At 48.7% G+C, this 23499-nt stretch overlaps 1 protein-coding gene across 4 annotated transcripts; it reads right to left on the reverse strand.

Annotated features, from left to right (window-relative positions):
* Positions 1-133: 133 nt before the first annotated feature.
* SNX32 (sorting nexin 32) lies at positions 134-23247 on the reverse strand. 4 transcript variants are annotated; one of them, XM_007982071.3, is made up of 13 exons: positions 22847-23241; positions 4245-4349; positions 3780-3890; positions 3539-3660; positions 3262-3385; positions 2967-3071; positions 2662-2767; positions 2421-2496; positions 2146-2185; positions 1283-1369; positions 1045-1204; positions 880-965; positions 134-559 (listed from the first exon to the last, which is right to left on the reverse strand). In XM_007982071.3, the coding sequence occupies exons 1-13, from the start codon at positions 23225-23227 to the stop codon at positions 506-508; spliced, it is 1557 nt and encodes a 518-aa protein (XP_007980262.1). In that variant the 5' UTR covers positions 23228-23241; the 3' UTR covers positions 134-505. The 4 variants fall into 4 exon arrangements, with proteins under 4 accessions (XP_007980262.1, XP_072870668.1, XP_007980327.1 ...); XM_073014567.1 differs by having other exon boundaries at positions 290-559; positions 1314-1369; positions 2653-2767; positions 22847-23247; XM_007982136.3 differs by having other exon boundaries at positions 290-559; positions 2653-2767; positions 4287-4349; positions 22847-23246.
* Positions 23248-23499: the final 252 nt, after the last annotated feature.

The raw sequence follows: 23499 nt of genomic DNA on the forward strand, positions 1-23499 counted from the left end.
ACTGGAGAGAGGGCTGAGGATACTGCGGGGTGCCCTCCTTGGCGTCCCCAGGATCTGATCATACTGCCTTGGCAGAAGGTGTGCCTGGTGGACCCTTGAGCTGTGGGAAGGGAAGCAAGGACAATAGACCTCCTTGCTACAAAACCAGGGTTTTTATTTGTGAAGGAGAACAGGCTGGGATCAAGAGAGCTATGATTCCTTCAAGGCCCTGGGTGAGAGAGGAGGCTGTTCCTCAGCTTCCTGGGGAGGGGTGTCGGGGTCCCTGGGGCTCTGCTGACCTGTGGCCAATCATGATGCCTATGCTGCCCTGTGTCTTGCAGGGCCTGGCACCTTTGGTGGTGGTAGTGGTAGGGGGTTTGGGCTTTCCTTGGGAGGATGTGGGGCAGAGTGAGGGTGTGGCTAGTGGCACTGTGCTAGAGAAGGAGACATCTTGCCAGAGAGAGGGGTCTGGGATACCCTGGTCACTGGAGATCCCAGAGCAGGGTCTGGCTGAGCTCTGGCTGCTCTAAGGCTCCCCCTTTAGGGCGACAAGGGTGTTCCGGAGAATCAGGGTGCTGGCCTGCAGAGGAGAAACAGGTCCTTGAAGTACTCTGCTCCTTGAGTCAGGCTGCCATTCTTTCTGCACTGTAGATACCCCCTTGCTCCCCACACCCCTGCTCTCTGCAATAACAGTTGCTGTTAATTGGGTCTTCCTACTGAGAAGGCACGGGTCGTGAGCCAGGGAAGCATGACCCCAAGCTTTAGCTGAGGCTGCTCTCATCCACACACGCACACATGTACATGTAGACACCCACATATGCACATACACGTGTGCACATCCACACGTGCACACACACCCTGGTGCCTGCGGGAGGGAGGGTGGGAGGTGGGAGGGCTCACCTTGGCGTGTTTGAGCTCCAGCTCTGCCAGCTCAATGAGATTCTTTCGAAAAGAGGAGACCCGGCGGGACTTGAAGTCCATGAGCTCTGGAGAGGAGGGGAAGAGGCATGGGGACCTGGGCAGGGCATGTGGCCCCAGGCTGGGGCCAGGGGGCTGCGGGCTCACCTTGCTTGGCGGAGTCGGAGAGGCGCTCGAAGCGTTGGCAGCACAGCTGCTGGTGGCTCTCGGCGGGCCGCACCTCCCGGTTCCTGGTTCGAGCCTTGTCCAGCGCCTTGTTGGCATTCTCGTAGTCGGCCAGTGCCCGCAGCCGCCGGTACAGCAGGTCCTAGGACCACGGGCACAGGGTCACTGCTGCCCTGTCCTGGCTTCTAGGCCTGAGCGTTGCTCTGGGGCTGCCTCTCACCTTTGCTGCCTGTGAGTCGCGCATGTAATACCTCAGCATGTCTGACAGCTTCAGGTCCTCGTCGGAAGCCACTCGGCCCTCCAGCTTCTGCATCAGAAAGGTGGGCACTGGGAAGGGAGCTTGTCAGAGGGGCAGCTAAGGGGTGGGAGGCACCGTTTCATGTAAATATCCAGCAAAGAGGCCTTAGGTAACTGTTCAGGTCAGGCCTGGTGTTGAGGGGTGCAGGCCAGGGAAGGCTTCACAGAGGAAGTGGGATCTAATCTGGATCTCAGGGACTAAGTAAGAGCCAGACAGGGAGCCGAGGGCTTGGCAGCTGTGCAAACGCAGCTATGTGTTCAGGGAACCTTTAGTTCAGGGAGGACACTTGGGCAAAGCAGGGAAGGGAGGCAGTGGCTGGAGCACAAGAGGCTGAAAGTGGAAGCTCAGGACTTTGGGAGCTTCCAGAAGGGGCAAGGTCTCTGAAGGGCCTTGAGCAGGGAAGAGATGCAGTCCAATAGACGTTTCAGGAAGACGGCAACACTCCAGTGATTTCTTGGGGAAGAGTGGGGGATGTGTGTACCCAGGCAGTGTGCTGGCAGCTGGGTGCAGCTTGCCAGAGATACATCCTTGTGCCTCCCAACTGTCCCCTGCTGCACACACTCATGTACACGCGCGCGCACCCCCCCCCCACACACACACACGAAGCTGGATCCTTGTCTTCAGCCCAGCTCTCGTTAAACTAGTCTGGAGTGTGAGCCCAACTTGCCACTGGGCCCAAGTTATCACTGAACCCAAGATGATCCTGGAGCTCTTCCCTCTGCCAGGACTCATCTTCCCTGCGAAGATCACCAGGAAAGCTTTTGAGCACAGAAGGCAGTACTCACCCTCAGCCTTTCAAAGAGCTCTGCCAATTTGAGGAAGCTCCTAGGAAGTAGTAGGGAGGAGTTAGGGTAGGGGGCTGAGGAACAGCTCAAAGCCTATCTGTCTCAGCCCCTCCTTGGGAGTCTCCCTCTCGCCTTTCCCTCCCAACACCCTCCCCCAACAGGAGAGCCTACACCTCCCACCTAGAGCTGACAGTAGACATCTACAGAGTGACCCTTCATGGGAAGACATGGTATTACAAGCATAGGGAGAGGGTAGGGGTGGAGGGAGTCCTCACGTCCTTAGCTGGTTGACTTCCTGTGTTCCCAGACTGCTCAGCGCAGCTGAGATAGGGATATAATCATCTGCCAGGCCTGTTGGGGGAACAGCCCCCATCAGAGCCCCTACATCTGCACGTCAAGCCCTGGTGCCTGTGGCCACAGACAGACAAGGCATGCCCTGCTCTCTTCTCTCCCCCAAGGAGTTGAACCACTGGGGAGAGGGGCTGTGGGATCCAGGACCCCTTGGACCTTGCATACACTTGTGGGCACGCATGACGCGGTCGGCCCGCAGGCAGGCATCTCGGATACGGGTGTGATACTCCAACAGGAAGGTCCTCTCATGCTCAAAGAAGTCATCCACCTCCTAAGGGAGCCAGGCAGGACCCCATTTACACTGGGTCACCAAGGAGCTTGGCAGCACAGGCACGCAGGGTTGGCAAAATCTCCTTCCAATCCAGGCCAGGCCCCACCAGTGGCTTCCTTCCCACACCCAGCCTGGGCCTCAATCCGTACTGTGGACTTGAGGTGCTGGATTGAATCTGGAGAGGAGCTCCAGGGGTTACCTTGAGCCCTGACATGCCCGTGATGAGGGCTTCATCCGCAGACTTCACGATATTCCTCAGAAATCCTCCGAGGAGCTCCTTCCTGTTCTTCCCCCGGACACTCAGCTGAGGCACACAGGGAGGGTATGATGCTGGGGTGGGCGTTCTCGCCTCCCATGCCGAGTCGCAAGCCACTCACGGAGCTGTGACACAGGCTTGGGCCCACTGGGGCCCCTTCTCCAGCCCTGCCACCCCTGGGTGCCTCCCCACCCAAGCTAGACTCCGGCCCCAGGGCCAGGGATTTGGCCCAGCTCACATCCTGTCCATATTCCAAAAACACAAAGAAGTTGTGGTCTCGACGCAGGGTGGGGTGGGCCGCCAGGCGCTGCAGAAAGACTTCGTGCATCGCGACTGTCTTCTTAAAGATGGCCAGGTACTCCCTGCGAGAGTGGCAGCGGCTCACGGGCCCTCCTCAGCCCCCATCATCCTGCCTGCCCCCCTTTCTGGGGTCAGAGGTCAGGGTCTCTAAACATTCATGGGGGGATAGCTGGGGAAGATAGCTGGGGAAGGCTGGGAAAGGAGGGGGCACTCACGCTTCCAGCTCCTGCTTCATCTTGGCAAACTCTTCCCGAGTGACAGAGCTGTCCCCCTCGCCCAATTTCTGTAGCTTTTCCCTTGAAGCCTCAAAGTCTGGCCTCGGAGGGGCTGGGGGGATCTGCTCAAAGGAGGGACGGAGCTGGGAGACCTCTCACGGCCGAGACGGCCGCCATAGCCTTTGGTCCTCACCCAAGTGCTCTGCCTGTCCCTCCCAGCCCCTGCCCGGCCCCTCCTCACGATGAGGCCGGCGTACTCCTCGTTCTCCACGTAGGCGTCATGCAGCCAGATGAACTCCTCGTGCTGCCGCACGACTGAGAACTCGGTCTGGGCGAAGTGAGGGAGGCAGCTCTGGAAGCAGGAAGGCCGTCTGAGGTACCCTCTCTGCCCCAAGCCCTGCCTCAGCAAGTCTCCTGGGCACCCACTTTTAGGCCCCCCTCATCCCACATCCCAGGGAGGACCAAGTTAGAGCTCAGGTGTGCGTGATTTCATTTAGAATCGTGGATGGGGATGATTAGGACTCGGGGCCTCAGGAAGAGGCACCCAGAGCCTAGTTAAGATGCTTGCTTTCCAGGAGGGGCTGAGGGCAAGTGCCAGGTGGAGGAACAGTGCCCACAGGCTGTGTTGGCACATGCCTACCACCCCTGGGGGAGGCCTCCTGCGGGCAGCCACCAGGACCTTTCTTCGAGCCCCGCACTGCCTCACCTTGGTTTGAACAGTGAATTTCACCTTGTCCCGCTCACTCACTGCGTCAGAGATCTCCACCTGTAAGGAGCTGTCTCCCTGCAGATCCACCGATGCACAGGAAGGCTGCGGAGGAGGGGAGGTCTCTAGCCTAGCTGAGCATGGCCCCTTTGCCCTTCCTTGCCCTGCAGGCCTTCTGGTCCACCTGCAGAACCTCTTTAGCAGCACTGCTTCAGCAATGCCCCAGGTCACCAGAGAGGGGTCCTGATAAGGCACTGACCTGAGCTTTGCAACTGCCAAAACATTTTAACCCTCCCATCCTTGGAGGCAGGCAGAAAGCTTCCCATTTGACAGATATTGAAGCTGAGACAACCAGAGATGGTGGCCCATTTGCAGCTGGTCTAGTGATGTCTCCTTCCCGGATGGAGATCCCTGCATCTATCCCCTCCTCCTGGCTATCCGGCATGAAGGAATTGACCCTGAGGTCACTGGTCACTGTTTACAGGGTTATCTCTACATTGTTTCTCCCTTTTTTCTTTTTTTTTTTTTTTTGATAGTGTCTTGCTCTGTCACCCAGGTTGGAGTGCAGTGCCGTGAGGGGAAGTAAATTGTCTAAGGTTATGCAGCTGCAAAGCGACAGTGCCAGGTCGAAACCCAGTTGTTGTTTTTGTTTGTTTGCTTGTTTTTTTTAGACGGAGTCTTACGCTGCCCAGGCTGGAGTGCAGTGGAGCGATCTCCGCTCACTGCAACCTCCATCTCCCGGGTTCAAGCGATTCTCCTGCCTCAGCCTCCCAAATAGCTGGGACCACAGGCGTGCACCACCATGCCCAGCTAACTTTTGTATTTTTTTTTTTTTCTTCTTTTTTTTTTTTTTTTTGAGACGGAGTCTCGCTCTGTCGCCCAGGCTGGAGTGCAGTGGCCGAATCTCAGCTCACTGCAAGCTCCGCCTCCCGGGTTTACGCCATTCTCCTGCCTCAGCCTCCCGAGTAGCTGGGACTACAGGCGCCCACCACCTCGCCCGGCTAATTTTTTGTATTTTTAGTAGAGACGAGGTTTCACCGTGTTCGCCAGGATGGTCTCGATCTCCTGACCTCGTGATCCGCCCGTCTCGGCCTCCCAAAGTGCTGGGATTACAGGCTTGAGCCACCGCGCCCGGCAACTTTTGTATTTTTAGTAGAGATGGGGTTTCACCATGTTGGTCAGGCTGGTCTCAAACTCCTGACCTCAAGTGATCCACCTGCCTCGGCCTCCCAAAGTCCTGGGATTACAGGCATGAGCCACTGTGCCCAGCAAAACCCAGTTTCTTAATTTCCAACCCCATGTACTTTCTCAGTTACTTGCCCACCCCTTCCCCAGCCGGCTACTCAGGCATCCCTTAACCAGGGCTTCAAGTGAGTTGGGTGAGACATTTTCACCTCTTTTGGGGGAGGGTTGCCAAAACCATTCCATTTACTACTTTTGATGCCAAGAGGCAACAGCTTACATGCAAAGCACGTGTATTTCTTCAAGTGAAAAGATCAACAAGACACCAAGCTACCAGCTCATTCTTGCATTGAGTTATTCAATATGTATTTATTTATTTTTGAGATAGGGTCTCGCTCTGTCACTCAGGCTGTAATGCAGTGGTGTCATCATAGCTCACTGCAGCCTCCAACTCCTGGGCTCAAGTAATCCTCCTGCCTCTGCCTCCCAGGTACCTGGGACTACAGGCATGTACCACCATGCCAAGGTTTTTTTTCTTTTAGGAACGGGGTCTTGCTATGTTTCCCAGGCTGGTCTCAAACTCCTGGGCTCAAGCAATCCTCCCACCTCAGCCTCCCAAAGGGCCGGAAGCAACTTGCATTTATTGAATACCTACTGTGTCCACACCATAGTGCCAAGTGATATTAGGGGGAAGAGAAGAGGCTTAAGAATCACTCTGCCTTTCAGCATTGCTCACCAGTATACAAGAGGCACCTGTCCCACCTCTCAATCTGGAGGCCTCCTCACTCTCTCCTCTCTCTGATTTTGGCACACTTTGGAGATGGTCCCTGAGATGGGGCTTGGTGATATGTGGGTCCAGAAACAGGCAAGACCTTGCCTGATGGTGGCCCATCTGCAGCTGGTCTAGTGATGTCTCCTTCCCGGATGGAGATCCCTGCATCTATCCCCTCCTCCTGGCTGTCCGGCATGAAGGAATTGACCCTGAGGTCACTGGTCACTGTTTACAGGGTTATCTCTACATGGTTTCTCCCTCTTCTTTTTTTTGATAGTGTCTTGCTCTGTCACCCAGGTTGGAGTGCGGTGCCGTGATCTCGGTGCACTGCAAACTCTGCCTCCCGAGTTCAAGAGATTCTCTTGCCTCAGCCTCCTGAGTAGCTGGGATTACAGGTGCGTGCCACCACTCCCACCTAAATTTTGCTTGAGCCCAGGAGTCTGAGACCAGCCTGGGCAACATGGTGAGACACCCTTCGATGCCCACCTCCACAAAAAAACTTTGAAAATTAGCTGGGCATGGTGGCACATGCCTATGGTTCCAGCTACTTGGGGGGCTGAGGTGGGAAGACTGAGCTTGGGAGGTGCAGGCTGCAGTGAGCCAGGATCTTGCCACTGCACTCTAACCTAGGTGACAGAGTGAGGAACTGTCTAAAGAAAACAAAAACAAAAACAAAAACAAAAACAAAAAAAACTAAAGCTAATTTTTTTGTTTGTTTGTTTTTGAAATGGAGTTTCGCTCTTGTTCCCCAGGCTGGAGTGCAATGGTGCAATCTCGGCTCACTGCAACCTCGGCCTCCCTGGTTCAAGCAATTCTCCTGCCTCAGCCTCCCGAGTAGCTGGGATTACAGGCATCCACCACCACGCCTGGCTAATTTTGTATTTTTAGTAGACATGGGGTTTCTCCATGTTGAGGCTGGTCTCGAACTCCTGACCTCAGGTGATCTACCCACCTCCGCCTCCCAAAGTGCTGGGATTACAGGTGTGAGCCACCGTGCCCGGCCTGGCCTAGTCTTGTCTTTTTTTTTTTTTTTTTCCCCTTTTGTGGAGAACGGGGTCTTGCTATATTACCCAGGCAGGTCTCGAACTCCTGGGCTCAAGCTATCCTCCCGCCTCTGCCTCCCTGAGAGCTGGGATTACAGGCGTGAGCTACCGCGCCCGGCCAGGCCTGGCCTATTCTTTTTTTTGAGACGAAGTCTCACTCTGTCACCCAGGTTGGAGTGCAGTGACGTGATCTCAACTCACTGCAACCTCTACCACCCAGGCTCACGGGATTCTCTTGCTTCAGCCTCCTGAGTAGCTGGGATTACAGGCGCACACCACCACTTCCAGCTAATTTTTGTATTTTAGCAGAGACAGGGCTTCACCATGTTGGCCAGGCTGGTCTTGAACTCCTGACCTCAGGTGATCCACCCGCCTTGGCCTCCCAAAGAGCTGGGATTACAGGTGTGAGCCACTGAACCCAGCCTATTCTGGCCTGCCTATTCTTGAACTTCACAGAAATGCAGTTATGCATTGTGTATTCTTTTGTGCCCCGTTCTTTAGAGAGCTCTCTCTATGTTGTTGAGTGGAGAAGTAGTTGTTTTCATTGCTGTGTCTTTTTTTTTTTTTTTTTGAGACGGAGTCTTGCTCTGTAGCCCGGGCTGGACTGCAGTGGCCCGATCTCAGCTCACTGCAAGCTCCGCCTCCCAGGTTTACGCCATTCTCCTGCCTCAGCCTCCGGAGTAGCTGGGACTACAGGCGCCCGCCACCTCGCCCAGCTAGTTTTTTGTATTTTTAGTAGAGACGGGGTTTCACCGTGTTAGCCAGGATGGTCTCGATCTCCTGACCTCGTGATCCGCCCGTCTCGGCCTCCCAAAGTGCTGGGATTACAGGCTTGAGCCACCGCGCCCGGCCATTGCTGTGTCTTATTTCATTACATGATTATATCATAATGCATGTATCTACTGTTGATTATCATTTGGATTATTTCAAGTTTTTGGCTATTATGAATAAAGCTGCCATGAACAATTCTTTTTTTTTTTTTTTGAGACGGAGTTTTGCTCTTGTTACCCAGGCTGGAGTGCAACGGCGAGATCTCAGCTCACTGCAACCTCTGCCTCCTGGGTTCAAGCAATTCTCCTGCCTCAGCTTCCCGAGTAGCTGGGATTACAAGCACGCGCCACCATGCCTGGCTAATTTTTTGCATTTTTAGTAGAAACAAGGTTTCATTATGTTAGCTGGGCTGGTCTCAAACTCCTGACTTCAGGTGATCCGCCTGCCTCAGCCTCCCAAAGTGTTGGGATTACAGGCCTGAGCCACTGCACCTGGTTACTTTTTTTTTTAAGCAGGGGGGTGTTCTCACTATGCTGCCCAGGCTGGTTTGAACTCGTGGCCTCAAGCCATCCTTCCACTTCAGCCTCCCAAGTAGCTGGGATTACAGGTGTGCACCACCACATCTGGCTTCCATGAACATTCTTTTTTTTTTTTTTTGAGACGGAGTCTCGCTCTGTCCCCCTGGTTAGAGTGCAGTGGCACGATCTTGGCTCACTGCAAGCTCCGCCTCCCGGGTTCATGCCATTCTCCTGCCTCAGCCTCCCGAGTAGCTGGGACTACAGGCGCCCGCCACTGCGCCTGGCTAATTTTTTGTATTTTTAGTAGAGATGGGGTTTCACTGTGGTCTCGATTTCCTGACCTTGTGATCCGCCCATCTCGGCCTCCCAAAGTGCTGGGATTATAGGCGTGAGCCACCGCACCCGGCCGACTTTATTTATTTATTTATTGAGACAGAGTCTCGATCTGTCACCCAGGCTGGAGTATAGTGACGCGATCTTAGCTCACGGCAACCTCCACCTCCCAGGTTCAAGTGATTCTCCTGCCTCAGCCTCCTGAGTAGCTGGGGTTACAGGCGCCTGCCACCATGCCTAGATAATTTTTGTAATTTAGTAGAGATGGGGTTTTGCCATGTTGGCCAGGCTGCTCTTGAACTCCTGACCTCAAGTGATTCGCCCGCTTCGGCCTCCCAAAGCGCTAGCATTACAGGTGTGAGCCACCGCATCCAGCCATCTTTTGAGGACTTTTGACCTAAGTCCCCATTTCTGTTGGGTATGAGAAGTGCTTGTTCACAGGGAAGGCATATTATATGTTTAAAACACTTTAGTAAATACTGCCAAACAATTTTCTAAGGTGACTAAACCAATGTACACTGCCAGCAGCACTGTGTATGAAAGTTCCAGTTGCACTACATCCTTGCCAATACTTAAGAGTTGTTAGTCATTTTATCTTTCTCTCGCTCTCTCTCTCTCTTTTTTTTTTTTTTTAAAGAAATAGGGTCCCACTAGTGTTGTCCAGGCTGGCCTTGAACTGGGCTCAGGCAATCCTCTGGAGTAGCTGAGAGTTGCTTCTGTGTACACGTATCAATTGACCTATTAAGTATGATAAACTTTGTACTCTCTGTTCCATTGGTCTATGTTTGTCCTTATGATAATATCTCACTGGCCTGATTACTGTAATCTGACAGGTGAGACTGGAAATCAGACAGTGTAAGGCTTCCACCTTTATTCTTTTTTTTCAAAATCATTTTGGCAATTATAGGTCCTTTACATTTCTACACATACTCGGCTTGTTGATTTCTACCCCTAAAAAACGTACTGGGATTTTTATTGTGATTGCATCGAATATACAGATCAGTCTGGGCACAAACCACTGTGACGGCTCAGAATTGTTAGTCTTTTTTACTTCCACCCTGTTAGTCGAGGCATGGTAATTGTGCATGGGAGTGTAACTGGTATTACCTGGTGAGGAATGATGTTGAGCGGCATTTTCTGTATTTATCAGTCATCTGCATATCTTCTTTTGTAAAGTGCCTGTTCAGTTCTCTGATTCTTTCCAGTCACCTCTTTGAAAGATCAGATTATCTGTTTTTTCAGTAATTTGTAGGAACTCTGTTCCTGGGGACAAGTCCATTGTTGATTATACGTTTTGTCAGTATCTTTTCCTAGTCTATAGTTTGCCTTTGACTCTCTTAATGGTTCAAATGTTACAAGCTCAACATAAGAGTCCTTTATTTCTATGGGTAAGGCTTTTTATGTCCTGTTGAAGAAATCTTTGCCTACCCCAAGGTCATGAAGATATTCTATTTATTTTTCTAGAGGTATTACAGTTTAAGCTTACACTTGAGTCTATAATCCATTTTCTTTTTTCTTTTTCTTTTTTTTTTTTTTTTGAGACAGGGTCTTGCTCTGTCGCCCAGGCTGGAGTGCAAATGATTCTCCTGCCTCAGCCTCCTGAGTAGCTGCGATTACAGGCGCCCGCCACAATGCCCAGCTAATTTCTGTATTTTTAATAGAGATGGGGTTTCACTCTTTTGGCCAGGCTGGTCTCAAACTCCTGACCTCAAGTGATCCACCCTCCTCGGCCTCCCAAAGTGCTGGTATTACATGTGTGAGCCACCCCACCTGGCTATGATCTATTTTCAATTCATTCTCTTCATTTTAATTTTAATTTCTTTCTTTCTTTCTTTCTTTCTTTCTTTTTTTTTTTTGAGATGGAGTTTCACTCTTGTTGCTCAGGCTAGAGTGCAATGGCAGATCTCAGTTCATTGCAACCTCGGCCTCCCAGGTTCAAGCAATTCTCCTGCCTCAGCCTCCTGAGTAGCTCAGATTACAGGTGCCCACCACCACGCCCAGCTCATTTTTGTATTTTTAGTAGAGATGGGGTTTTACTATGTTGGCCAGGCTGGTCTCGAACTCCTGACCTCAGGTGATCCACTTGCCTTGTTCTTCCAAAGTGCTTGGATTACAGGCATAAGCCACCGTGCCTGGCCTAATTTTAATTTCTTGAGATGGAGTCTCGCTTTGTCACCCAGGCTGGAGTGCAGTGGCGTGATCTTGGCTCACTGCAGCCTCCGCCTCCTGGGTTCACACGATTCTCTTGCCTCAGCCTCCCAAGTAGCTGGGATTACAGGTGTGCATCACACGCCTGGCTAATTTTTGTATTTTTAGTAGAGATGGGGTTTCACCATGTTGGCCAGGCTGGTCTCAAACTCCTGACCTCATATGATCCACCTGCCTCAACCTCCCAAAGTGCTGGGATTACAGGCATGAGCCACCACGCCCGGGGATTTTCAATTTGTTTTGAATATGCAGTGTCAGGTATGGGTTGTGATTCATTGTGCCATGTGGCCAGCTATTTGAGCACTATTTGTTATAAACATTTTCCTTTTGCTATTGAATTGCTTTGGTGTACATATATCAATTGACCTATTAAAAGTGACAGGCCGGGCGCAGTGGCTCATGCCTGTAATCCCAGCACTTTGGAAGGCTGAGGTGGATGGATCACGAGATCAGGAGATTGAGACCATCCTGGTTAACACGGTGAAACCCCGTCTCTACTAAAAATACAAAAAAAAAATTAGCCAGGTGCGGTGGCGGGTGCCTGTAGGGCCAGCTACTCGGGAGGCTGAGGCAGGAGAATGGCATGAACCCGGGAGGTGGAGCTTGCAGTCAGCCAAGATCTTGCCACTGCACTCTTGCCTGGGTGACAGCACGAGACTCCGTCTCAAAAAAAAAAAAAAGAGTGTCACTCTTTGGACTCTCTGCTGTGTTCCATTGGTCTAAATGTTTATCCTTATGATAATATCTCACTGTCTTGATTACCGTAACTTGACAGGCAAGACTTGAAATCACATAGTGCAAAGCCTCCAACTTTATCCTTTCTTTTCAAAATAATTTTGGCTATTATAAGTCCTTTACATTTCTACAGATATTCTGCTTGTTAATTTCTACCCCTAAAAAACGTACTGGGATTTTGATTGTGGTTGTATCAAATATATAGATCAATCTGGGAAGACTAGATCTCTTTGTAATTTTATAGTTTATAATTTTTAATCTTCCAATCTAAAAACATGTAATATCTTTCCAATGATTTAGGTCATCTTTAATGTTTTGTAGTTTTCTGTGTAAAGGTCTTGCATGTCTTCTGTGAGATTTATTCCTAGGTATTTGATGATTCTCTTTTTTCTTTGCTTTTTATTTTTATTTATTTTATTTATTTTTTTGAGACAGAGTCTTGTTCTTGTTGCCCAGGCCAGAGTGCGATGGCATGGTCTCGACTCACTGCAACCTCTGCCTCCTGGGTTCAAGCGATTCTCCTGCCTCAGCCTCCCAAGCAGCTGGGATTATAGGCGCCCTTTCTTTGCTTTTTAAATTATATTTTTTAAAGTTTCATCTTCTAATTGTATACAGAAAAACAATAGGCTGGGCATGGTGGCTCATGCCTGTGAACCCAGCACTTTGGAAGGCTGAGGCAGGAGAATCACTTGAGCCAAGGAGTTCAAGGCCAACCAGGGCAACATGGCGAAACCCCATGTCTACAAAAAAATACGAAAATTAGCCTGGTGTGGTGGCAAACACATGTAGTCCCAGCTACTTAGGAGGCTGAGGCAGGAGGATCACTTGAGCCCAGAAGGTCAAGGCTGCAGTGAGCCATGATCACACCATCACACCACTGCACTCCAGCCTGGATGACAGTGCGGGTCCCTGCCTCAAAACAAAAAAAACAAAAAAAAAAAAAAAAGAAAGGAAAAAAGGCCGGGCGAGGTGGCTCATGCACTTTGGGAAGCCGAGGCGGGTAGATCACTTGAGGTCAGGAGTTTGAGACCAGCCTCGTCAACATGGTGAAACCCCGTCTCTACTAAAAACACAAAAATTAGCCAAGTGTGGTGGGGGGGCGCTTGTAATCCCAACTACTCAGGAGGCTGAGGCAGAAAAAACCCTTGAACCCAGAGGCAGAGGTTGTGGTGAGCTGAGATCGCCCCATTGCACTCCAGCCTGGGTGACAAGAGTGAAACTCCATCTCAAAAAAAAATGAAAGAACAAAAGAAAAAAAATCATATATTTTTATATATTTACTTTGTGTCCACGCAAATTTACTTGTTAATTTTAATAAATTTTTTAACTATCTTGCTGAACTCACTCACTTATTAATTTAATTGTTTGTGGATCCTTTTTTTTTTTTTTTGAGACAGGGTCTTGCTCTGTCATCCAGGATGGAGTGTGGTAATGCCACCGTGGCTCATGACAGCCTTGAACTTCCAGGCTCAAGGGATCCTCCCACTTCAGCCTCCTGAGTAGCTGGGACTACAGGCATCTGCCACCATGCCTGGATAATTTTATTTTTCGTAGAGATAGGGTCTCACTATGTTGCCCAGGTTGGTCTCGAACTCCTGGGCTCAAGAGATCTCCTAAATTAGGCCTCCCAAAGTGCAGGGATTACAGGTCTGAGCCACCTTCCTGGCCAGTTCTTTTGGATTTCCTACAGATACAGTCCTATAATCTAAAATGATGACAGTTTTAGTTCTTCCTTTCCAACCTTTATTTCTTTTTACCACCTTATTATACTCGCCAGGACCTCCAGTACAATGTAGAAGTGATGATATGATGACATGTTCCTAATCTCAGAGGGACTGCATTTAAAATTTAACCCCAAAGTGTTTTTAGATATATATTTTTTAATCAAGGGTATCTTAATGAAGCTTAATGGAACTCCCTGCTATGCCTAATTTGATGAGAGTGTTGATTTTTATCAATCGTTTTTCCTTTGATTGAGATAATCATATGGATGTTCTTGTCATCTGTTTATGTGCTGAATTTCATTTGATTGATTTGCAAATGTTAAACTACCTTGCATTCCTGGAAGAAGGCCTTGTTCATGAAGTGTTATCCTTTTGTATATTGCTTATTCAGCTTGATAATTTTTTTTTTTTGAGACAGGGCCTTGCTCTGTCGCCCAGGCTGGAGTGCAGTGGTGTGATTATGGCTCACCGTAGGCTCAAACTCCAGGGCTCAAGCAATCTTCCTGTCTCAGTCTTCCAAAGTGCTGGGACTATGAGCATGAGCCACTGTGGCCAGCCTCAACCTTTTTCTTTTTTTAATTTTTGAGACAGAGTCTCACTCTGTTGCCCAGGCTAGAGTGCAGTGTTTATGATCACAGCTCATTGCAGCCTCAACCTGCTGAGCTCAAGTGATCCTCCTGCCTCAGCCTTCCAAGGAGCTGGGACTACAGGCATGTGCCACTATGCCTGGCTAATTTTTTTTTTTTTTTTTTTTTTTGAGACAGAGTCGCACTCTGTCACCCAGGCTGGAGTGTAGTGGCACGATCTCGGCTCACTGCAAACTCTGCCTCCCAGGTTCACACCATTCTCCTGCCTCAGCCTCCCGAGTAGCTGGGACTACAGGCGCTGGCCACCACACCCAGATAATTTTTTGTATTTTTAGTAGAGATGGGGTTTCACCGTGTTAGCCAGGATGGTCTCGATCTCCTGACCTCATGATCTACCCGCCTTGGCCTCCCAAAGTGCTGGGGTTACAGGGATGAGCCACCACGCCCGGCCAACACCTGGCTAATTCTTAATTTTTCTGTAGAGATGGGGGTCTCTCTATGTTGCCCAGGCTGGTCTTGAACTCCGGGGTTCAAGCAATCCTCCCGCTTCAACCTCCCAAAGTGCTAGGATTATAATCATGAGCCACTATGCCTGGCCCCCAGCTGCAACTTGATATTGTATGATTTTTGTATCTATGTTCATGAGAGATATTAACATGTATTTTTCCTTTCTTGTAATGTTCCTAACAATTTTTTTATTGTGATAAAATATACATAATATAAAATTTACCATTTTAATCATTTTTTTTTTTTGAGATGGATCCTCACTCTGTTGCCCCAGCTAGAGTGCAGTGGTACAATCTTGGCTCACTGCAACCTCTGCCTCCTGGGTTCAAGTGATTCTCATGCCTCAGCCTGCAGAGTAGCTGGCATTACAGGCACCCGCCACCATGCCCAGCTAATTTTTGTATTTTTAGTAGAGATGGGGTTTCGCCATGTTGGCCAGGCTGGTCTTGAACTCCTGACCTCAGGTGATCCACCTGCTTCAACCTCCCCAAATGTTGGGATTACAGGTGTGAGCCACCGTGCCCGGCCCCATTTTAACCATTCTTAAGCACACAATTCAGTGGCATTAAGTGCATTCACATTGTTGTGCAATCCTCACCATCTGTATCTCCTCTTGACAGATATTTGTATCAAGGTTATGCTGTCCTCCTAAAATAAGACAGCAACTGTGCCTTCTATTTCTGTTTTTTGGAATAATTTATATAAAAATGATATTTTCCCCCATAATATTTTGAAGAATTTACATGTGATTTTATTTGTGCTAGAAAGATATTTTTGGAAATATTTTAAATTACAGATTAAATGTCTATAATATGTATAGGACTACATAGATTTTCTATTCTTGCTTCAGGTTTGGTAAGTTGCCTTTTTCAATAAATTTGTCCATTGCATCTAAATTACCTAATTTGTTTGCCAAAAACTTGTTCATATCTACTCCTTTTTTTTTTGTCTGTAGTATTTCTAGTGATGTCCCCTTTATAATTCCTGAGAATGGTAATTAGTATTCTTCTCCTTCCTCTCCATCTCTCTCCTGCTCTCTCAATCTCTCTTTTGTCAGTCTTGCTAGTTTATTAATTTTATTAACATTTTCATAAAACCACTTTTGGCATTATTGATTTATTTATTTTCCCTATTTGTATGTTTATTTTCTGTTTGTTGACTTCTTCTTCTTTTTTTTTTTTTTTTTTGGTTTGTTTGTTTAGTAGAGAGGAGGTCTCACTATGTTGCCCTGGCTGGTCTCAAACTCCTACTCTCAAGTGATCCTCCCCTTTTCACATTGGCCTCCCAAAGGGCTGGGATTACAGGCGTGAGACACTACAACCGGCCTTTGTTGATTTGTGTGCTTATCCTCTTATCCTTCTGTTTTCTTAGGGTTTAACTTGCTCTTCTTTTTCTGACTTGTTGAGAATGAATGTATCATTAATTTCTCAGCCTTTCTTGTTTTCTTTAATTTTTTTTTTTTTTTTTTTTTTTTTTTTTTTTTGAGACAGAGTCTCACTTTGTTGCCTAAGCTGGAGTGCAGTGGCACAATCTCGGCTTACTGCAACCTCCACCACCCAGGTTCAAGAGATTCTCCTGCCTCAGCCTCTAGAGTAGCTGGGACTACAGGCGTGTGCCACCACGCCCAGCTAATTTTTTTTTTTTTTTTTTTGATAGGGAGTCTCACTCTGTCTCCCAGGCTGGAGTGCAGTGGCGCAATCTCCGCTCACTGCAAGCTCCGTTGCTTCCCGGGTTCACACCATTCTCCTGCCTCAGCCTCCCGAGAAGCTGAGACTACAGGAGCCTGCCACCACGCCCAGATAATTTTTTGTATTTTTAGTAGAGATGGGGTTTCACCATGTTCGCCAGTATGGTCTCGATCTCCTGACCTTGTGATGCGACTGCCTTGGCCTCCCAAAGTGCTGGGATTACAGGCGTGAGCCACCGCGCCTGGCCATTTTTTTGTATTTTTAATAGAGACAGTGTTTCACCGTGGTGGCCAGGCTGGTCTCAAACTCCTGACCTCAGATGATCCACCTGAGCCTCAGCTGCTTCTTCTTTTTTTTTTTTTTTTTGGAGACAGAGATCTCGCTCTGTCTCCTAGACTGGAGTGCAATGGCGCGATCTCCGCTCACTGCGAGCTCCGCCTCCCAGGTTCACGCCATTCTCCTGCCTCAGCCTCCCAAGTAGCTGGGACTACAGGTGCCCGCCACCACGCCTGGCTAATTCTTTGTATTTTTAGTAGACATGGGGTTTCACCATGTTAGCCAGGATGGTCTCAATCTCCTGACCTCGTGATCTGCCCACCTTGGCCTCCCAAAGTACTGAGATTACAGGCGTGAGCCACTGCGCCGGGCCCACCTCAGCTTCTTAAAGTGCTGGAATTACAGGCATGATCCACCACGCCTGGCCAAAAAATTTTTTTTTAGTTACTTATTTTCCAGCTGGGTGCGGTGGCTATAATCCCAGCACTTTGGGAGGCGGAGGCTAATGGATCACCTAAGGTCAGGAGTTCAAGACCAGCCTGGCCAACATGGTGAAACACTGTCTCTACTAAAAATACAAAAAAATTAGCCAGGTGTGGTGGCGCACAGCTGTAGTTCAGCTACTTGGGAGACTGAGGCAAGAGAATCGCTTAAACTTGGGAGGTGGAGGTTGCAATGAGTTGAAATTACACCACTGCACTCCAGCCTGGGCAAGGAAGTGAGACTCCCTCTCAAAAAAAAAATAATAATAATAATAATTACTTATTTTCTTTAGTGTTGTATACTCAAGGCTTTCTTCTTTTCTTTTTTTTCTTTTTTTTTTTTTTGAGACGGAGTCTTGCTCTGTCGCCCAGGCTGGAGTGCAGTGCTGAAATCTCAGCTTGCTGCAAGCTCCGCCTCCCAAGTTCACGCCATTCTCCTGCCTCAGCCTCCCGAGTAGCTGGGACTACAGGCGCCCGCCACCACGCCCAGCTAAGTTTTTGTATTTTTAATAGAGATGGGGTTTCACCGTGTTAGTCAGGATGGTGTTGATCTCCTGACCTCGTGATCCGCCCGCCTCAGCCTCCCAAAGGGCTGGGATTACAGGCGTGAGCCACCGCACCCAGCCGGCTTTCTTCTTTTCTAAAATATGCATGTAGTGGTATACATCTCCCTCTGGAAACTGTGTATCTTATGAGTTTTGATATGTCATATTTTTATAATCATCAATTTAAAAATATTTTCTAATTTCCATTATAATTTCTTCTTTGATCTATGGGTTATCTAGAAGCATGTTGCTTAATTTCCAATAGTTTGGAATCTAGTTATGTTTTTGTTTTGATTCCACATTAATTCTGGGTCAGAGTGTACAATCTATATGATTTCAGTCTTTTAAAATTTATTTATACTTGCATTATAGCTCAAGGTATCATTTATTTTGGTAAATGTTTCACGTGCATTTGAAACAATGTATTTTCTGCAGTTGTTGGGTACACAGCTCTACATAAGTCAATTAGATCAAGTTGATTACTCATGTTATTTAAATCTTCTAAATCCTTACTGATATTTTTGTCTGCTTGTTGTAACAGTTGTTGAGAATTGTGTTAAAATTTCTAACTGGGCTGGGCATGGTGACTCATGCCTATAATTCCAGCACTTTGGGAGGCCGGGGTGGGAGGATCACTTGAACTTAGGAATTGGAGACCAGCTTGGCCAACATAAAAGACCCCATTTCTAAAAAAAAAAATACAATTACTTACTATTTAATTGTAGGTTTGCCTATTATTCCTTTTAGTTCTGTCATCTTTTATTTTGCATATTTTGATGCTATATTATTAGGTTCATATAAATTTAGGATTATTTTTCTGTGGAATGAAATCTTTCATCATTATAAAATGTCCCTTTTTATTTTATTTTATTTATTTATTTTTTGAGACGGAGTCTCGCTCTGTTACCCAGGCTGGAGTGCAGTGGCCGGATCTCAGCTCACTGCAAGCTCCGCCTCCTGGGTTTACGACATTCTCCTGCCTCAGCCTCCCGAGTAGCTGGGACTACAGGAGCCCACCACCTCACCCAGCTAGTTTTTTGAATTTTTTTTAGTAGAGATGGGGTTTCACTGTGTTAGCCAGGATGGTCTCGATCTCCTGACCTCATGATCCGCCCGTCTCGGGCTCCCAAAGTGCTGGGATTACAGGCTTGAGCCACCGCTCCCGGCCAAAATGTCCCTCTTTATTTCTCTTTTCTTCCTCCCTTCTTTCCTCCCTCCCTCTCCTCCTCTCCCCTTCCTTCCCTCCCTCCCTCCCTCCCTTCCTTCCTTCCTTCTTTCCTTCCTTTGACAGAGTTTCACTCTCATCACCCAGGCTGGAGTGAAATGGCGTGATCTTGGCTCACTGTAACCTCTGCATCCCGGGTTCCAGTGATTCTCCTGCCTCAGCCTCCCGAGTAGCTGGGATTACAGGTGCCTGCCACTACGCCTGGCTAATTTTTGTATTTTTAGTAGAGACAGGGTTTCACCACGTTGGCCAGGCTGGTCTCAAACTCCTGACCTCAGGTGATCTACCCACCTTGGCCTCTCAAAGTGCTGGCATTACAGGCATGAGCCACTGCACCTGGCCATCCTTCTTTATTTCTACTATACTTTTTCTTCTTCTTCTTCTTCTTCTTTTTTTTTTTGAGAGAGAGAGTCTTGCCCTGTTGCCCAGGATGGAGTGCAGTGGCGTGATTTTGGCTCACTGGAACCTCCACCTCCTGGGCTCAAGACATTCTCCTGCCTCAGCCTCCTGAGTAGCAGGGATTACAGGTGCATGCCACCAGGCCCAGCTAATTTTTGTATTTTTAGTAGAGATGGGGTTCCACTGTGTTGGCCAGGCTGCTCTCGAACTCCTGACCTCAAGTGATCAGCCTAACTTGACCTCCCAAAGTGCTGGGATTACAGGTGTGAGCCACTGGGCCTGACCTTTTTTTTTTTTTTTTTTTTTTTAAGACAAGGTCTTACTCTGTGTCCCAGGTTGGAGTGCAGGGACACAATCACAGCTCACTGTAACCTCAAACAATCCTGAGCTCAAGCAATTCTCCCACCTCTGCCTCCCACATAGCTGGGACCACAGGTGTGCCTCACTATGCCCAGCTCTCACCCATTTATGTCAACCTTTCTGTGTCCTTATATTTAAAATATGTCTCTTTTAACAGACTCTAGTTGTTTTTTTTCCAAAATACAATCTGACGATTTTTTTTTATATTGGAGAATTTAGTCCATTCATAATTATTGTAATTACTGATGTAGCAGGCTAGCAACTTGTCATCTTGCTTGTTGCTTTCTCTTTGTCCCATCTGTTTTTATTCCTGTATTCTTTCTTTCTTGTCTTCTTTTGAATTATTTAAATAGTATTTTATATTATTTCTTTTATTTATTTATTTTATTTTATTTTTTAAATTTAACTTTAAGTTCTGGGATACATGTACAGAATGTGCAGGTTTGTTACATAGGTATACATATGCCATGGTGGTTTGCTGCACCTATCAACCCGTCATCTAGATTTTAAGCCCCACATGTATTAGGTATTTGTCCTAATGCTGTCCCTCCCCTTGCCCCTCAGTCCCCCACAGGCCCCAGTGTGTGTTGTTCCCCTCCCTGTGTCCATGTGTTCTCATTATTCAACTCCCGCTTATGAGTAAGAACATGTGGTATTTGGTTTTCTGTTCCTGTATTAGTGTGCTGAGAATGATGGCTTCCAGATTCATCTACGTCCCTGGAAAGGACATGATATCATTCTTTTTTATGGCTACATAATATTCCATGGTGTATATGTGCCACATTTTCTTTATCCAGTCTATCATTGATGGGCATTTGAGTTGGTTCCAAGTCTTTCCTGTTGTAAATAGTGTTGCAACAAACATACGTGTGCATGTATCTTTATAGTAGAATTATTTATAATCCTTTGGGTTTATTTATTTATTTTTGAGACAGAGTCTCGATCTGTTGCCCAGGCTGGAGTTCAATGGCGTGATCTCGTTTCACTGCAACCTTTGCCTCCCGGGTTCAAGTGGTTCTCCTGTCTCAGACTCCCAAGCAATTGTGATTACAGTGCACACCACTATGTCTGGCCAATTTTCTGGATTTTTAGTAGAGATGGGGTTTCACCATGTTGGCCAGGCTAGTCTCAAATTCCTGACCGCAAGTGATTTGCCTGCTTTGGCCTCCCAGAGTGCTACGATTACAGGCTTGAGCCACCATGCTTGGCTAGTATTTTATATTATTTCATTTTCTCCTCTATTATATTTTTGTTTATATATTCTTTTAATGTCTCTATATTTAAAGGAAGATCTTAGAGAAGGCAATACCTAACCTAGAGGATAAATATTGGTAGTGAACTTTCAGAGAGTATGGCTCCTGCAAAGGCCGGGGGGTGCATCCATCTGTTCAATAGCTCAGCACATCCTCAGAACATACAGCAATAATAATATAACAGTAATAATAATATAATGGCTAACGCTTATGTTGGTCCTTACAATATGCTAGGCACGACTCTAACCATTTCATATATATGCCCTAAGCATTTTATATATGTTAACTCCTTTAACCATGAAGATGAACATAAACATTGAAGCAGACCATTCTGTTCCATGCTTTGTGTCTCTCAGCCCCTCTTGTCCCTCCAAACCACTTGAACCTCACTCCTCATTTCTTGGCTTCTCTGACACTCCCAAGGCAGCCTCTCCCACTTGCCCCAGAACCCAAACACATGCAGTTTGGCTAACTGGTGCAGCAGGTTCCCTAGTCCCCAGCCTCCTTCCTGCTGCCTTAGTATCTCTGCTCTGACCTACACTGCTTGGTAGCTGCTTGAGGGAGATGGGCCTCAAAGGTGGACCACAGCTGCTCCATCCTCATCCTTAGCCATGGCCCACTGTGCATATGCCTCCATCTCCCAAAAGGGTGCACCTCTCCATGCTCTAACCATCCTTGGCACAACGTGGATACTCAACAACTCTTTGCTGAATGAAGTCAAAAGGAAGAAATAGTCTTATGATTATATGAACTCAGAACACAAATGAAGCCATTAGGGCTGAACAGGATTCTCTCGCCTTGGGAAAGGAGAAGAGGATGCCAGCCTCTGCTCAATCCCTAACATCCTGCCCATCTCCCTGCCCCCACTTCCCACCCCCTACCCCCATCAAGCCAGCATGAGTTGGTCCTGGGGAGGGTAAGAGTGACAGTGATGGTCCCTTTCCATCTGTCAGGACAAAGGCAAAACCCCGCCTGCCTTGGCATCCTCATCAGTCCCCACACAGGTGCCACAGAGGCTACCCACTCCCTTGCTCAAGTCTCCCTTCTCTCATTTGCACAGACACACACATACACACAGAGACACATGGGCACACACACACGCAGACACGCGAGACAAACACAGACACAGGCACACAGACATATAGAAACACACACAGATACACAGACACACACCAACACACAGACACACAGACATAGACACACACAGATACACAGAGACACACAGACACAAACACACACAGACACACAGAGACACCCACAGACACATGCAAACACACACACAGACCCAGAACTACACAGACACACACACAGACACACGCAGACCATACACACACACACACAGACACCCACAGAGACACACACACACAGACATAAAGATGCACGCAGACCATACACAGACACAGAGACAGACACACACACACTCAGACACAAAGAGACACAGACATGCGCAGACACACACAGACACACAGACACATGCGTGCACACACAGACACACACACATGCACACGTGCACACACACAGACCATACACACAGACACACAGAGACACAAAGACACACGCATACCATACACAGACACAGACACACACAGACACGTACACGCAGACACACACAGACATGCACAGACACACACAGAGACAGACATGCGCGCACACATACAGACCCACCCACGGACGCACACGTGCACACACACAGACACACGTAGGCCATACACACATACACAGACACGCAGACACACAGACACACACAGAGACACACAGACACAAAGACATACACAGATACACACAGACACACACAGACATATGCAGACACATCGACATACACACAGACACACAGAGACACACACATGCAGACTATACACACACACACACACAAACACACAGAGACAGCCAACCACACACACAGACATACACACACCACCGCATGATTGGGCATCACGGGCTCTCATGGAGAGAGGGGAGGCTGGGGGTGGGGGTGTTCTTCATCCTTTCTCTACCTTGCCCTCCTTCCCAGCCTCCGCATGCGTCTCCATCGCTCTCCTGGGCTGCAGCACACACGGCTTCAGCGTCCGGCCACTGCCCGCGTGCTCCCGCAGGTCGTCCCCGTAACTCGCCCAAGGAACCGACCGAGTGAGCGTGCTCTCAGCTGACGAGGCCGCTCTCTCCCCCGCCCGGCCAAGGAGTCGCCTGGAGTCGGGGGCGGTTCCCACCGCCTTTCCCTCAGCCGCGCCTTTCGATTGGGTACCGGGGCACCGTGCGTGACACCATTGGCTGCAATGTCTGTCGTTCTTGTCCCGGGCCCCAGCTTTTAAGGGGCACGCGGCACGGAGCGTGGTCCGGTGATAGGCTACAGTGTGAGAGCTGGGGTCAGAGCTCATAGGGTCGCAGAGGCCGCGTGCCGCGTCTCCCTCCAGTCCCCGGCGGACTGAACCCCCACAACCCTGTGCCGCCGTTCCGGGCCCCTCCTTCCAACGGCCACGTGCGGCCTGCGCGTGCGCACTCGCCCAGTTTGGCGCCCACCAGGCAGTGGGGAAGGGGAAGGGGAAGAGGGTGAGGGTGGCAGGGTGGGGACGGGAAATGGGGAGCAGTGGTGGGGATGTGGGTGGTAGACCAGGGGCGAGGGCAGGGGACAGTGTCTGTGGAGAAGGGG

This window comes from Chlorocebus sabaeus, chromosome 1, assembly GCF_047675955.1.
Source record: "Chlorocebus sabaeus isolate Y175 chromosome 1, mChlSab1.0.hap1, whole genome shotgun sequence".
In the NCBI taxonomy this organism is placed as follows: domain Eukaryota; kingdom Metazoa; phylum Chordata; class Mammalia; order Primates; family Cercopithecidae; genus Chlorocebus; species Chlorocebus sabaeus.

What these genes read in the sequence shown, in the direction of transcription:
- SNX32 (XM_007982007.3), bottom strand. Translation starts at nt 23,227, where the DNA reads ATGAGCTCTGACCCCAGCTCTCACACTGTAGCCTATCACCGGACCACG. An exon ending in GCGACTCACAGGCAGCAAAG is followed by an intron (nt 1,205 to 1,282) that starts GTGAGAGGCAGC and finishes CCGTGGTCCTAG; the next exon opens with GACCTGCTGTACCGGCGGCT. An exon ending in CTCCGACTCCGCCAAGCAAG is followed by an intron (nt 966 to 1,044) that starts GTGAGCCCGCAG and finishes CCTCCTCTCCAG; the next exon opens with AGCTCATGGACTTCAAGTCC.